Raw genomic sequence first — 16936 nt, forward strand, 5'->3', positions numbered from 1 at the left:
TAGATGATGCAGGTGACGTACAGGTTAAGGACCCAGAAGACCAATTCCTGATAGAAGATTTTATTGAATAGAATAGAAAAACAGTTTATGACTTATTGTATTTATGCTTCCTCTATGTAACTCATACATTGAAATAAGCCCCCCTTTAAAAGAGCATTTGACAAGTTTATTTAATTGTAGTATGATAATTTCAGTTAATTTTATTCTTATGGATGATTAACTTTATGAATGTAACTGGATGTGATCTAGATGAGAAGAAAGAATCAAGATAAGACCTTGAGATAACGCCTGATTTCCTCAGGCATGAGTATGAACTCTAGCCGTGAAAATTTGAGATGTCACAGTTGGTATCAGAGCATGAGAATGAGATTAAATGGGCCTGAGGGAATGGACCATCATTAGCTTTATCACACAATCAAAATTAGATACTTATAAAGTTAATTCCCCCTAAGTAGTTAAGAAAACAAGAAATTAGAAACCCATTATCAGGGTCCCCATCAAACTTGACGTGGAATTTAAGAACAACGAACCTAGATACCCTAAGGAACGAATTCCCAGAAATTTGAATAAACTTATTTTGAACTATAAGCCATCCTTAAATAGAGTAACAATCAAGAAGAACAAGTTTCCCTTATGGGAATAGAGAATTTTCTAAATTTTTCCAAAATTTTAACTAATTCAACAAAATTTTGACATATAGGGAAATCTTCACTAGTTGCAAAAAGAAGACATATCAGAAAACTTCTAAAAAATTTCAATAGATCACCTAGTCTCCATCAACCTCTCTTTAAAATTTCATCTCGATTGGGTAGGTAGAAAATTCCATAAAAATCCAACAATAATAAAAATCAGTAGAAATTACTACTAGACAACAAGCTTTTATACACCCCATAAAGGTAAAACAAATCACAAATTGTGGAATCTTGCCTCGCAAATTTTCTTGGAGTGACAAGAATAAGTCAGGGACTTAGGATCCAAATTTTAAATATATTGGACGTATGGAAAATTTTGGGAGTGCATAACTGCCTAAAGAACCTATACTCATCATACTAGGGATTTTTCTAAGGCAATATGCACACTCTAACTAGACAACCCTATCTGCAGGAAGTATGGCTCCCAAGAGGAAGGTTACTCGAGCAAACTCCGTACCCCCAAAACACACAACTGAGAATGGCACACCTTAAGAATCAATTGTGGGAGAATCAACGCCATCTCTATCAATAACCCACCCAGAGGCCGCACTCCAAGGGTCATCCCCAGGATAGGCACCCCCTGATACCCAAGGATGGACACCATTCTATTCCATCCTGGGACGGATGGAGACATTCATGCAGAGGACCTAATAGACCGTGGATGATCTAGAACAACAGGTTCACAATACCCTTCCAAGAAACGCAGTACCACTAACACCACCTACTCGTGTTACCCCACTGGCTCCACCTCATGTAAAACACCACGATGAAGCTTTCTTGTTATAGAATTTCTTAAAGTTACGACCCCCGAATTCCAAAAGTTGAAGCAGCTAGAATTTGACCCGAACTTTCTCGAGCTGGCCGAATTTCAAGCTCATGCTAGTTGAACCAAAACTCGGGCTAGCCAAATTTATAACAAAAGTTGTTATTCACTTCAAGTTTGAGGTTAGGCTGACCGAAAGTTAGGTTAGCCGAATTCTAGGAAAAACAAGTATAAAAGCCCATAATTAAACAATTTTGAAAGCACCCAATCCTAAGGTCTTTCTAGGGTTTTATACCACCTGAGATATATCAAATATCTTATTCAAATTGGCTTGATCTTTGTCTTAGACTTCATCTTAAATTTGAGCTCAATCTTTTCTCGAACATTAGCTGATCTTGAGCTTGATCTTTTCTTGAGCATGGACTGATCTTGAGCTTGACCTTCTCTTGAACATAAACTGATCTTGAGCTTGATCTTCTCGTGAACATAGACCAATCTTTGAACATCTACTTTGAAGTGGTTTTGTCTTTACAAAATTTGACAACTTATGAGTGCTCAACATCCTAGCACTTACAATTTTAAACTAGGGTTTTGTGTGTTCATGCCAAGTGGATCTGTAATCACACATTGAGATTTCTAAGTGAAGGAGGACTAGTTAAAGGATTGTTTATCCATCACCGTGTTAGAAAACACTTGAAGTCTTATGAATTAACTAGAACCATGGCTAAGAATGAGTAAAATTTCGATAAGAATGTTTGTAACATCTGAGCCAAACGACACATGATCCTAGGGTGTCTACCAGTGAGCCGCCCCAGGACCGTGTAGGGAGACTACATGTGGAAGCGTGCGAAGCCCCATAAACTAAGCATAAACATCGTTGATCGGCCACTTTCACAAATTATGAAGGGATGGCATCGCAAACATAGTTAAACCTAAGAAGGATGTAGACCCGAAGCGGACCTCGTGGGGGGCTCTCCCAAAATTACCCCAACAAACCAAAATAGACCTAGACCACTCAGCGTAGTTTCGTTAGGTCCAAAATTATAGATGATCGTCTGCCTCACTGGGCTTAAGACCCATCGCAGGTGGCAAATCAAGAAAGTGCTTAGGATCAATCCACTTGGGCCAACAGTTTAAGCGCTTGAAACATCAAATCCCTTAGGCAAATATCTGAAACTTAAGTGAAATAGGCCCTCCGCTCTTTCACAAAGTTGTGACTTTTCGACCGTCGGATTGCGACCAAACTCGAGGCATGAGTTAAGGATATTTTCCCATTCGCATCCGTATAATCGCATCCCCGTTCAATCACCAATGACGTTTATCGCAAGTGGGGTCCCCACAGTTGATCAAAGCATCTAATCTCAGCCCAATTGTGATTGATCATAGATCTTATGGTGGGGCACCTGCCCCTTGGTGTAGATGAGCCAGCGGGCCCCCAAGGGACCCTGTAGGCCAAAAATAGCCCACCGAAGGCAAGTTTAATAGAAAAGAGACCCCTATGGCTATTTGTACATAAATCTGGGACTATAAGAAGCCTAAAAACTCACTCCCATATGCAATTTTATTGCAAACAGGGAGAGGGAGTGGGGAGAGGAGGAGAAAGAAATATTTGGGGGAGTTGATTTGGGAGATTTCTCCTACTACCGCTGGCTACAACATAGTACACGACCGCGTCACGTCATAGGAAACAACCCAACGACAAAAAAGTGGTAACTATTAGACCCTCCTCGTGATTTGAGCCTTAGAGGCTGATTTCATGCGCCCTTGCAAGCTAATCTCATTGGTGCAGGGCATCGACACGCTGATCTACGGACCCTAACCTTCGGAGCGGCACCAAAAACAGACAAACCATTTTTAGGTGCAGACCATTGATTGCTTACCTCCAAGTGCAGAGGTTCGTAAGTAATATCTTGTGAATACAGGGTCGATCCCATAGGGAGATGAATTGCGAGAAGGAGAAAATCAAATACAAAACAAACTAAGTAATAAAAACTAAACTGATGATTTGATTTTAGGATTTTTGAATGGATGTAATTCAACTAAATTAAAATAACACTCAAGTTTCAAAATTCCACACATAGGTTAATGTTCCAAAATTATGATGACTTGGATAACACAACTAGAATCTGAGCACTATGGTCAGCCTAATCAGAAAATAAAACAGTTTAAATATTTTAATAAATGATATAAAAGATTAGAAAATCATGAATTTAGACCATTGACATATATTCTCAAGCGTCAATGATTTTAAGTAATCAATATCCATGAGATAATGAAAATCAAAGAAATGTAGCAGGTTGAGAACCTCTCCTATCTAGGAAATTTGATTGATCTAGGATAAGTCTATCCATTAATGTGGATCTCATATGATGGAAACATATGGATCTCACAAGAAGATCAAAAAACAAAACCTAAACAATAGATAACATGCATATACTATTCTTCTCATCATTAAAACAATCAGTTATCATAATTTAAAGAATTATTAAACTCATGTGCTTTCCTTCTAGCTTAGGCTAGAAGGAACTTAGAAAAACATAATTAAATTGCAGAAATAAAAAGCAACAAGAAAGAAAAAAAATGCAAATAAAAAAGATCTAAAATAAAAAACAACTTATAAAACTTTAATAAAATTAAAAACTCTTTAAAAACCCTAAATTTTGCTTTGGGATACCTTGAATGATGCTTAGGAATGCCTTAGAAAGTCCTATTTATAAGTAGAGAACTCCAATTTTCGTACAAAGTTGGAAAACTTTAGAATTTGTCTCAAATTTACGTAGTTTTTCAAAATAGACTCTCGCTGCACAGTTTTGTTAAAATAGTCTTCACGCTGCGCAGTTTTCCAAAATAGACTTTAGAGCTTCAGAATACACTTTTCAGGATGATTTCAGGATTCTTCACTTCAAATCTTCGATTCTTTTCATTCCTCACTTGGTTTTCTTAGATCTTTGGCATATTAATTCTTTAACCTTAGTCTTCTAAGATCCATCCCTTGCCTTGGTGATTCTTGAGCATCAAATCCATGCTTTTTAACACCCTCTTTCAATCCAAGCTCTTAAATTCATATTGTGACACATACATGAGTAAAATAGAACATTAAGCTGATTCATGTTCATAAAACCAAGATATAAATGGATAAAATTATGCATTATTTAAGTCTCAACAATCATTACCCTTAGGTTGTCAATTATCGAACTCATGCCACAATTAGTAGTTTGTGTAGTGAGTAGATGTCCGCATGCTAACTAGTGTATATTCATTCAATTAATTGCTTTCCATAAATTTCAAATTTTATGTAATGTAACTTGGACATCTGATTGCATGTTAGAATACGGAGAAATTACTGAAATTTTCTATTCATGCTCCATATTATTCTCTTACATATGCGCCTAATTTTGCCTTCTCACATGTGAATTGCGATGATTTGGGTAGTACGCTCGCATGTTCGATAAATTGCCTAAATCGAGTAAAACCCTGCTAATCTATTGTTTTGTATTCTTTACTCTTCTTGCGACGAGTAATGCATGCAGTGTACCAATTGATTGTGGCTAATTGGTTAATCAGGTTAGCCGGCAAACCATAAAACTTGGAAGGGCAACCCTATTTGGGGCGATTGGCTCGGGTCAGTCCAAATGACCCAGGTCAAACGCAGACAACCAAAAGTAGTTGAACTACACGGGATGCTCGCACCCAGTGACGGTTGTGTCGATGTTCGCCTGAGTTAACTGAACTAGTCTACTAGCTGACCAATAATGTGTGTTTATCATATATGATCACATCCGCTTGAATCTAAAGCACCCTGCACCCTAGAGAGGCCCACTCATAGTCGTTAGCGTTACAATCCCCAAGCCTCGGGAGCCAGGCATGGTGGTATGGGACATTGTGTTCGTGTTGTCAGCATATGCTAGGGTGATGAGCCTCCCCCATAGTGATCGTGAGTAATTTGGTTCATAATTTTGCCTATCGTATGAATTCAGCTAGGAGTGACGAACCTAAACGGATCAAGGATCGTAGGAACAATGCCGTTACAGTCGCCCTAGGCCTAATGATTGGATTAGAACCATTGATTAAACAAAGGTGTTTCAGCTCCCCCAATCTTTGCTGGATGAATGGACTTAATTAAAATACTCGGCTAACATAATCACTCATCGCATTTACATTAATATAGGTTATAGCGACTTGGACATTGTGATCTCGTGATGAGGGAGTGTTGGCATTTGCGAATATGAGTCAGAGTCACCATGAGGGAGTGTTGGATTGTGAGGACATGCATCATCTCATAATAACATGCACATACATTAACAAAAGTATATAGGAACTAGCTGTTTAAGTTGCTTTATCATTAAATGTGCTTGTGGAATTGATAACATGTGTAACTTGATGTTAATGGAACCACTGAGTTAATCACTCACTCCCATTTTAGGATAGTGTTTTAAAACATAAACTAGACCCTATCATAGATGCAGGTACCCTGGAGTCCGACGTGCTGGAGGAGGCATTCGTGGACTTGGATGAGGAGCTTTCGTATTTCTAGCTACTAAGCGGGCCACTATAGGTCGCTTTAGGGGTAGCGATGAGATTTTGAGTTGAGACATTTTGTATTCTGGAACCATATGTATTTTTTCTGGGACATGGTCCCGTACAGTAGGCATATACATCTTCTTGATTAGCCGTACTTTGAGTTAGAATTTGCATCCATTTCAGTGCATGTCGCATGATCCATCTTAAATTCCTTAAAGCTCGCATGCCAAGTAAAATGAACCATAGAATCCGCTTCCACAATGCATAAGTGATACTCGGAATATCGGGAGTCGAGTATTCACTCAACACCCAAGATTCAGGGCGTTACAATGTTATGCATAACACACTGCCAGCTAGGACAATACGTGATGAGAATGAGGTGCACGATATTCTACTGCTCAAAACTTTACGTGACTAACTACAACTTGAGAGAACAACTGCACCATCTTGTATGATTTTTCCAGTAAATGTAAATAATATTGAGTTTAAACTAGGCATTATCTAATTACTCTCTAAATTCCATGGATTTGATTATGAAAGTCCATATTTGCACTTAAAAGAATTTGATGAGATTATTACGACATTTCATTTTAACAATATCTTACAGGACGTAATTAGATTAAAATTGTTTCCATTGTCTTTAAAGGAGAGGGCCAAATCATGGCTCCACTCCTTATAGCCGAGATCGATGACCTGGGAATTCTTGTAAAAGTTTTTCCCAATTCACAGAACCAACAATTTAAGGAGAAATATCATGAACATTTCCCAAAGGGAGACGAGACATTTTTTCAGTGTTGGGAATTATTTAAAGATCTTCTACTCACTCGTCCCCATCATGGTTACAAAATGTGGCGTGCAATTATCTTTTTCTATGATGATTAAATTCAAACATGCGCCAATTTGTAAAGATGATGTGCAACGACAAATTCATAAGGATCCCGATAAGGCTTGGGATTACTTTGATGTGTTGGCTAAAAACGCCCAATTTTGGAATACCTTTAACAAACCAAGTAGTACCAAACCCACACCTAAGGAGAAAGGGGGAATATATGTTTTGAAAGAGGAAGACCATGTGAAGGCAAGGATTATGGTTCTCACACGGAAGGTTAAAGCCACAGAATTAAGGAAAGTAGATGCGGTCCAAACCGGTGAGGCTATTGAAAGAACTTGTGGTATTTGTGAGAGAAACATACATCTATAGATTGTCTTACGATCCCTGCATTTCAAGAGATGTCGTAAGCCTAAGTGAATGCCATGAATGCTTACAAACTCCCGTTTAGTGCCCAAAATTTTAACATGTATACTTAGAATTGACGGAATCATCCTAATTTCAATTAGATGAATGGACTAACTGTGAATGCTAATAATAATCCCCAATAACCATCAAATGGTACACCACATGTGCCCCTGCCGAAGAAGACTCTTGATGATTGAATTAAAACTCAAAAGAAAAATATAAAAACTGAAGAAGAACTAAAGGATTGGAGAAGAAGGATTCCATGGAAGCTCCATAACTCCTTACTTCATCTCTTCTACCTTAATTCATCTCTAGGAAGGTTAGAATCATTCATTTAAATAAGAAAAATTCACACTGACTTGGAACCGATTTCAATTTTATGCATTTATGTTACGCTTAGGTCGCATCGATAGTCACCTTCGGTTACAACTGTACATAATTTCGGTTGCACCTAATTTTCTCTCGGTTGCAGTGAAATTTCTCCAAAATAGATATGAAGTCCCTGTCTCCGTCAGGTCGTACTGAACTCCCCTTCAATGGTACCAAACATGGCTTCGGTAGCACCTAAGTGTCAAGCCAAATTTTCTATGAAAGTCACTTTTTATCGCTGGATTATTTTGTGCACATTCCGTCGAACTGAACCAACCTCAGGTGGGACTGAACAGTTTATTATTTCTGTTAATGAAATTTGTGATTCTTCCAGCATTTTCTCTCTTTTGCACTTGATTTTCTTGGATTTTTTACCCTTGAAGTTTTTATTAATCACCTCTAAATCTCCATGTCTTAGTCATTCTTTAAACATTAAATCTTTTCTTTTCATCTTAGGTCTCGAATCACCTCGCACAGGAAAACATACGTAAATAAATCAATTAAACACATTCATGCTAATAAAACCAATACATAATAAGGGAGAAATATATAATATTTTATACTCAACATACCCCCCAATCAACATTTTTCTAGTCCCGAGCAAAGCATGTGAAAAAAATATATTCAAAATCCAAATTTTAAACATTTCTCATAAAAACAACATTCCATGTAATCCTATATGTATGCAGGTAAAATTCAACGATACGAGAATATAATATTATTAGTCTAGAACTTAATATCACTAGTAAACTATTAAACTAAATTCTTCATCATCAATCAGTTAATAGAATCTAATTAAACACCAAGCTACTAGTATGCTTAGTGAATTCCAACTTATAATACATAAGAGTTAGTCTTCTCTCCATAATGTTAATTATGATAATTACTTTAAAATGGCCAAATCAACACAAGATATTAATTCTGAACCCATCTTCTTCTTCTTCTTTTTTCACTTTTTTTTAGAGCGTTTTAATTTTTCCATCGACGACTTTCATACTATTATCTTTTCTTTCTTTTATTTATTTTCTCATTTAGGCACATACGATAGGTAACTATTTTTTATTCCAATTGTTTTTTAGCTGGTTATTTTTTCTTCTTTTCATATCAAGGTAGATAAGAATTTCCATACTTAGTTATTAACACTTTTAAGTAATTTTAAGTTAAAATGAGGAGTTTAAGGGCCTGTTTGTTAACGCTGAATTTTTGCACTTAACACAGAATTTGGAAAATATTCCATGTTTAGTGGTGTTTGTTAATGCGGAAGAAGGAAAGAGCTCCACCATTTTATGCTGAAATTTTTTCATGATAGGAGTCTAGCTTAATGAGGAATCAAGAATGCGCTCCATGATTATTATTTTTAAATCCAAAGTTGTCCTTTGCGATAAAGATTTTCTCCCTTGTGTTATACACATCCCAACTTTTAACATGGGGCACTTCTCTAAGCTCACCATGATTTATGTATTAAATCCACTCTATCTATCAGCTTTTTTATATCTTTCTAAAGCATGATCTGAAAAAGATGCACATCCAAAGCTCAAGTCAACCACACAATATAAAGTAGTGGGGTAGGAAAGACTACCGTTAAAACCTTTCTGATGTCCACCGTGAAGCTTATTTGGCATCAAATCTCTTTATAAGGTCACACAAAAAACACAAAAATCAGCTTAATCAAATCCTTATGTGGCCCCAAGAAGTTTTCAATGATAGGCACCCAATTCTCACAGTTTCTTATAGTGTAGCCCATTTAAGCCTTATATTTGTCTTGTTTTTTTGTCTTAATTTCTAAAATAATATGAAAAATGAATGCACGGTATAGATAAAACATATATATCATGATAGGCCCCACATAACCCTTAATTGTTCATATTTAGGTGGATCATGGTGGGGTAGTACGCAATCCCCTCCTAGATTTGGGATGCGAATTATGTGCAAACAGGAAGTTCCTGTGCACTGGAGTCTCAGGTGGAACCCACTGTTATGTTTGTGATCAATCTAATTTGTCCATATGTGTTTTAAGATCATTTTATGACTTGAGACAAATATGAGGAAGATAAAAGACTTAAGTGGGCCGCACTAAGGGCCTGTTTGATTTCTTGGTTCAAATGTAATTACCTTGTAAATGAGTAATCATTATTTACCAAGGAAATTAGCTGCATCTTTCCCAATGCTGGCTTGACCAATTACTTTTTAAACACTTAAATTGAGGAATTTGTAAAATAAATATGGGGCCCACCATAATGTGTGTGGATTATCCACACCACCCCATTCATTATGCCAAATAAATTTAAGTCATGAGCCCAAAAATCAGGCAAATCCAAAGATCAAGTGGACCACACCACACGAAATTGTGAGAATCAAATGCCTACTAATAAAAACTTATTGAGGCCCTTAGAAGTTTTAAATCAGACTTATATTTTTCCCTTATCCATGTCTATGTGACCCTATGAACGGGTTAGATAGTGAATAAACCTCAATGTGGGTTTAGTAAAAGAATAAACTTTCAACGGTAGACAAATTAAGTCCATTGTTTCCTTTCATGTGGGCCAATTGAGCATTAGATCTTCCTAATTTTTTCGGATCATGCCCTAAAATATTCTAATAAAACAGATGGACGACATGGATATATTATATACATTATGGTGGGGCCCACGTATTTAAGTCAACATTTTGGACCGATTTTCTAGGTAGAATTACAAACTCATTTTCAAATAAGTGAAAACGTAATAATTACTTCTTTACCAGGTATTTACCAGGATCATGGAAAATCAAACGGGCCCTAAAGGAAAAGGTGGGTAGGAAAATTCCTATCATTGAAACCTCCCCGGGTCGACGGTGATGTTAACATGCCATAAATACGGTTCATAATGCCATTCCTAGTGAGATGAACTCAAACCACAAATATTAGCATGATCGGAAACTTCTGTAGCCCCGTGAATATTTTAATCATGGGCGTCCAATCCTCACATTTTCGGCCCATCTGAGCATTGGATATGGCTCATTTTTAGCATTATATCTTAAAATGATCTCACAAAATGGATGGATGGGGTGGATTTCACACAAACATCATGGCGGGCCCATATAGATTTCCAGCGGTGGCCTTCTTGGGAAATGCTTTTTCATGAAATCCAGCTCACACCTGGGGGCTACTGTGATATATGTGAATACATCCATACCGTCTATACATATTGAAAGCTTATTTCATGGCATGATCCAAAAAATAAATTAGCTTCAAATCTTAGATGAAACTTTGTAAAGGAATTAGTGGCGATTGACCATTAAAATTTTTTTTTTGGGCCATAAAAGCTTTGGATCATGTTGATATTTGTGTCATCTCTTTATCTAGCTATCTGTGACTTTTTCAATAGGTTGGATGACAAATAAACATTTAAGTGAAATTCATGAAGTTTTTAAAGGTACGGATTCAATCACAGTTGTTTCATATAGGTAAATGTATCCAATTAATATATTTCAAACATTTTAGACATTAAGTTAACAAACAAGTTATTCTAGATTCATTAGTAATTTTTAGAATTCAAATTCATATTTCAGATTCAGATGATTTCAGAATTAACAAATGGGCCAAAGTCAACTTTTAAAGAATATGAATCCAGGCGAGGTCGGTTGTTTGGATTTGAAATGCCATTTGGGCCTGGCGTGGATGGTGCTCATCCAAATCTTTTTCGGCAAGCCCGGTCCGTTCCGGTCCGTTGACAGTCTTCCGTCTTCTTAACCTACGCCAGCATCCTCTGCGCACGTTATCGTGCACCACCGCCTCTCGTCTCTCCACTTCCATCTCTTCTTCCTTTTTGCAACGGAAGCGAATATGAAAATTCAGGTAAGCGACCTCTCAACTTGCTTCCTTCAGCATCAATCAATCTGGAAATTCAATCGTTATTCGGTTTGGGGTTATAGAGAGTTTCAAGCGGAGGCATGCGTCCCGGAAATGGCAGTTGCTGTCTTTCGGGAGGGACCGGAATCCTGTACAACACCGTTTTTTATGCCCAAGCTCTGTGGGCCCAACATGTTGTCTTTATAACATCCTCTCCGTCGATGAACGCGGATCAGGTGGTGTTGCCACCACCTCCAGCGGTGGTGTGTCGATGTGTTGGGCGCTGCGGGTCCCAACGTGATGTACGTGTTTTATCACCACGCCGTCCATCCGTTTTGCCCCCTCATTTTAGGGCATGAACCCGAAAATGAAGCAGATCCGAAACTCAAGTGGACCACACTACAGGAAACAGTGGTGATTGAAAGCCAGCCATTAAAAACTTCCTGGGGGGCCACAAAAGTTTTGGATCAGCCTGATAGTAATGTTTTCCCTTTATCCAGGTCTGACTGACCTTACCAAGAGGTTGGATGAGAAATAAACATTACAGTGGGCCCTAGAAAGGTTTCAATTATGGGTGTCAGCTTAGGATCTGCTTCATTTTTGTGTTCATGCCCTAAAATGAGGTGGAAAAATGGATGGATGGCCTGGATATAAAACACGTACAGCACGCTTGGTCCCACAACACCCAACACATCTACACGCCACTGTTGGAGGTGGTGGCAACACCACCTGATCCGCGTCCATGGATGGAGAGGGTGTTATGTTAAAGTGTGGTGAAGATATCAATGGTTGTTATGTTATACCAGTGATGAGGGGTGATGGTTTATTTATTTGAAAGGGAGGTTATGCAAGTAGATCTTTAGGTTCACATGCATACAGCGTACCCAACTTAATCACATGTGTGGGTCCCACATGGTCACATATGAGCCCAACATGGAGTCCACATGAAGGAGCCCTACATGGTCACAAGTAACGGTGTTTTAGCATTTTACTTTATTAGGATTTCACTTGCTCTAGGTTATAAATAAGTAACTTATGGGGTGTGTGATTTTTTTTTTTTAGAGCTTGAATATTAAGAAAATATGAGAAGTTTGTCTTATTTATTTATTTATTTTATGCGTTCAATGGTGGCATGTGTTGCCTCTTGAATCTTTGTATGTGTGGCTAATTTAATCTGGTATGGATTATGGGGATCTTAGTTTTGCAATTAGTTTTTAATTCGTTTTGATTTTGGTTGAATTAGGAGGTTTGTTGGATTAAATCCCAGCATACTGCAACAAGATACGTCGTGATTTTGGCTATTGGATTTGGGTGTTTTAAATGACCCACACATTGATTTGATAGGGCTCCTTCGATGGGGGATTCTTGAAAAATTTCTTGAATGGAATATTTCTACCCTTCAATTATGCGAAAGTTATGGTGACCGTTCATGTTCAAAGCAAAAGAGCCAAACTATTAGAGGGTTGAAATAATCCAATTGGGAGCTTTTATTTGTTGACATTCCACCGTAGAAGATGAGACTCATGATAAAAATGATGTGGATGATTGGAATATGAACCGGATTCAAAGGCAAAAGTCCCAACTCCCGACCTATTGTATTGCAATGCATTGGGATGTATCCAAGCAAAACCTCTTTGGAGGGTTTTTTTTTTTTTTGGGCAGGGGATTTTTGTTCCAATAATTTCTTGTTCAGATTAAGGAATGGTTTGAATTTTTGGTTCTAGGACTTCTGGGCATTAGATCTTCTGTTGTGTGATAGATATGAGGATCTACACATGATTGATACAAAAAAAGGGGTACCTATTGACCATTTCTTTCAGCTCCTTGGGTTGGGATGACTTTTGGAGTCCCCCTTAGATGAGACCTCAGGTATGATGAATTTAGGAATCTGATGGATCCGCTCAATCTTTTGTCGAAGGTACTTCTGTTGAGGACTGGGGTTGACAAGAGAAGTTGGATGCTAGAGCCGAATGGAATCTTTTCAATTAGGTCCCTCTATATTGTACTATCCATGGGATTGAAAAATGGTTACGTTTCAGCTGCATTGGCTGATATCTAAAGGAACAGTAACCCGGTTACATGATACAGGGGTGAATCGGTCTGTTATGAAAAAGGGCCATATCAGCCTGTATCAGCCAACACAGGCCGATTCAAGGTGTATCGGTATTGTTACAGGGCTGATATGGCCGTTACAAGCCTATACAGCCATAAAAGGCCCATTTTGAAAACTTTTAATTTCAAAATTTCTCTTGTTTTCCACTTATTTCTTCATCTTAACCATGAAGGAAGCTTGGAAACTAATCTTAAGTTAGATCTAGGCCTATTTTGAGGATCAAAACACACAATTTGAATAGGATTCGATGAATCCAAGTGGAGTGGACTTTTTTGAGAAATATTGTAAGAGGGGGTGAAACATCCCTTCTTCTTCTTCTTCTTCTTCTTTTTTTTTTGGGTACTTATATGTAACGAGCCCTAATCCACCAAATCATGCTTGATTATGGCCTATTTGGTTGACTTGCATCAGGTCATGTTGACACTCAACAACAAGGAATGGCACCTTACACTATCAAATATGTCCAAAACCCAAAAAGAATGCACATTTGGGATCGTATTTACCAATAATTTTTATGATTCAACCCCTCTGCCCTCCCTACATAATAGTACTGGCCGGCTTGCTGGCGAATATGATGCAGACCTGTAAGAATTCTTGGTAAAGAGGATCCTAAATGAGTAATTCTTTTTTAGGTTTTAGAAAGGTTCTCTGCTTTCTCAAAATTAGGGGATTGGAAGTCAAGGCCTTCATATGGCTAACTCTCTTAGATAGGATCTTAATGGTGGACCATTTGAAGTCTTTTTGTGTAATGCTAGTTGGCAAAAGATCTTGCTGATGTGTGGTTGAGGTCTGTGATCCACATCCCCATTCACTGCAATTTCTCTTGGGAGGTCTACAAGAACGTATGTTCCTAGTTCGGTATTCGGTGAGTTCTTCTAGAGACTATTATGGATGTGCTTGGTAGCTGGGTGCTGGGTGCTTGGGGATTTATTGGAAGGCAGTTGTGGGCTTTGGTGATCTAGGCTAGCTTATGGTCTATTTGGCTCGAAAGCATAGGGTGCAGAATTGGTTACGTCCATAACGGTCGATACGTAATATTAACAGCGATTACCGTTACGCGATATAGGGTTGAAATGGGGAGGTTCAAAAAAAATGAACCGCAATGACCGTTACGGGTTATAGGGCATAATGGCTATTATGGTCCCCGTAACAATCGTTACACACAATACCCCTAAAAAGAAAACATTAAAAAAAAAAGGAAAAAGAAGAAGAAAAGAAATACTTATTTTTCTTCTTTTCTACTACTACTTCTTCTATTGCTGCTATGGTTGCTCTGTGGCGTTGTTACGACAACAACTGCTCCTCCTCCTTCCCCCTCTAGTGCGCCCCCCCTCGTCTCTCTTAAAACGAATAGATGGCATGGCTGTAAAACAACCACGCACTTATTTTTTTAAATAGTCCGCGGCTTACGCCGCTCAGTGCACTTGCATAGTTTCGATGTATGGGCCCCACCTTGATTTATTTGTTTTATATCCATGCCCTCTATCCGTTTTTCTAGTTCATTTTAGGTTATGGTCCCTAAAATGAGGCAGATCCAAATCTCAAGTGGATCACACAATAGGGATTGAATTTCCACCATTAAAAACTTCCTAGGGCCCACTGTAATGTTTATTTTCCATCGAACTTGTTGATAAGGCTGCGTAGACCTGGATCAAGGGAGAACACAAATAGCATCTTGATTAAAAAAAAATATACGTCCTAAGAAGTTTTTAATGGTGGGAATTCAATCTCTACTATGTGGTATATCGGAGATTTGGATCTGCCTCATTTTTTGGACCATGCCCTAAAATGAGTTGGCAAAAAAGGATGGACGACATGGACATACAAAAAATGCGTCGAGGTGGGCCCCACATTCGAGGTGTCACTTACTAGTGGTCCACCTGAGGTTTAAATATGCTTGATTTTTGGGACCATGCCTTAAAATGTGTAGGAAAAACAAATTGATAGCATGGATGTACAAATACATCAAGGTGGGCCCCATATTCAGGGCCTCACCCACTAGTGATCCACCTGAGGTTTGGATCTGGCTCATTGTTGGACCATGGCCTAAAATGAGTTGGCAAAACAGATGGATGACATGGTAATGCAAGAGCATTTTCACACCGGGCTCGAGTGGGGTGGCCTGTGGGATGCGAGGACACACTCGGGGTGGGTGGCCCGTGTGAGGCAGGCCCCACTTGTGTGAGGCGGTACCCATGTGATGTGGGGCCCACGAGGGGGGTTCGTCCGAGGTTCTAACCCATGCGATGTGGGGCCTGGGCTATGAGATAAAGGGATTAATTCACGATGCTTTAACAGTTTGAGCTTTTAAAGTAAATGGTTAATTGTCATACATCAAAGTGGTATTAGAGCGGGAGGTCTCGTGTTTGAGACCCCTCACTATGGGTGATTACTGTAGGGGCATTTTCACACTAGGCTCGAGTGGGGTAGCCTGTGGGATGTTGGGACACACTCGGGGTGGGTGGCTCGTGTGAGGCAATATCCATGTGATATGGGGCCCACGAGGGGGGTTCGGCTGAGGTCCTAACCCATGTGATGTGGGGCCTGAGCTATGAGATAAATGGATTAATTCGCCATGCTCTAATAGTTCGAGCTTTTAGAACAAGTGGTTAATTGTTCTGCATCATATGGATATGCAACACATACATCGAGGTGGGCCCCACATACATGACCCTAATTTTTTTTTACATGAGGCATACATTAACTCAAAATTAATAAATTAAATTATGACACTATTGTTGCTAAGTCACAATCCCAAATTATAGACACTTGTTTTTTGAAATTTGACCATTTGATATTTTCCATTTTTCACTGTCCAATAAATGTCCACCAATCTATTAGTGGGATAAGTGCCAATAGATTGCATGAATTTGAGGCTGATTTGGGGCATCGAATGGTCCATCAAATCAGCTCCAAATCGACAATACTATTCACCAAAATCTAATTTCAATTTTTTCTTAAGATCTATTTGGGGGAAATGATATTAAATTATTAGATATATGAATTACATAATAGGACACAAATGTCCCTACACACTGTATGTTGAAATACATTTAACACCTGCAAATATGAGATGTTTTGGTATTATAGTCATTCTAAAAAATTCATATTGATATCATATATTTAGATAATTAATATAAAAGATTTGCAATCAATTTTAGGTTATTAGGTTTATAAATTCATTAGATAGCTTGATACAACATTTTCACCAAAGACTGGACCGTTACAGTACCACAAACATGTTCAAAATTATAAATGAATGCATATTTGCAATATTTACAATTTTTAAAATATTTTCCAGATTTTTTGGAGGAAAAAAAATCGTGGGTACAGGGGTGTATTGGCTGTTATGCCCCCTGTATCGGCTGTTACGCCAATTCAGCTTATCCATAAGGTGGGCACCGTCACACAC

At 38.3% G+C, this 16936-nt stretch overlaps 1 protein-coding gene across 5 annotated transcripts in view; it reads left to right on the forward strand.

Annotated features, from left to right (window-relative positions):
• Window positions 1-16936, forward strand: part of LOC131239884 (uncharacterized) — a 74585-nt gene that overhangs the window by 9619 nt on the left and 48030 nt on the right. For 2 of the 5 annotated variants that reach the window (XM_058237790.1, XM_058237787.1), the window contains exon 1: window positions 11158-11417. The exons of 1 other annotated variant lie outside the window; for it this stretch is intronic. Coding sequence is in view for 1 of the 4 variants with exons in the window: in XM_058237792.1 (XP_058093775.1) it covers window positions 11406-11417 (12 nt within the window). In the remaining 3 variants the exon portion in view is untranslated. Of the gene's footprint in view, window positions 1-11157; window positions 11418-16936 lie in introns of those variants that run through there. 2 more of the 5 variants (XM_058237788.1, XM_058237792.1) reach the window with 2 other exon arrangements.

This window comes from Magnolia sinica, chromosome 3 (genome assembly GCF_029962835.1).
Source record: "Magnolia sinica isolate HGM2019 chromosome 3, MsV1, whole genome shotgun sequence".
NCBI classification, from domain to species: Eukaryota; Viridiplantae; Streptophyta; class Magnoliopsida; order Magnoliales; family Magnoliaceae; genus Magnolia; species Magnolia sinica.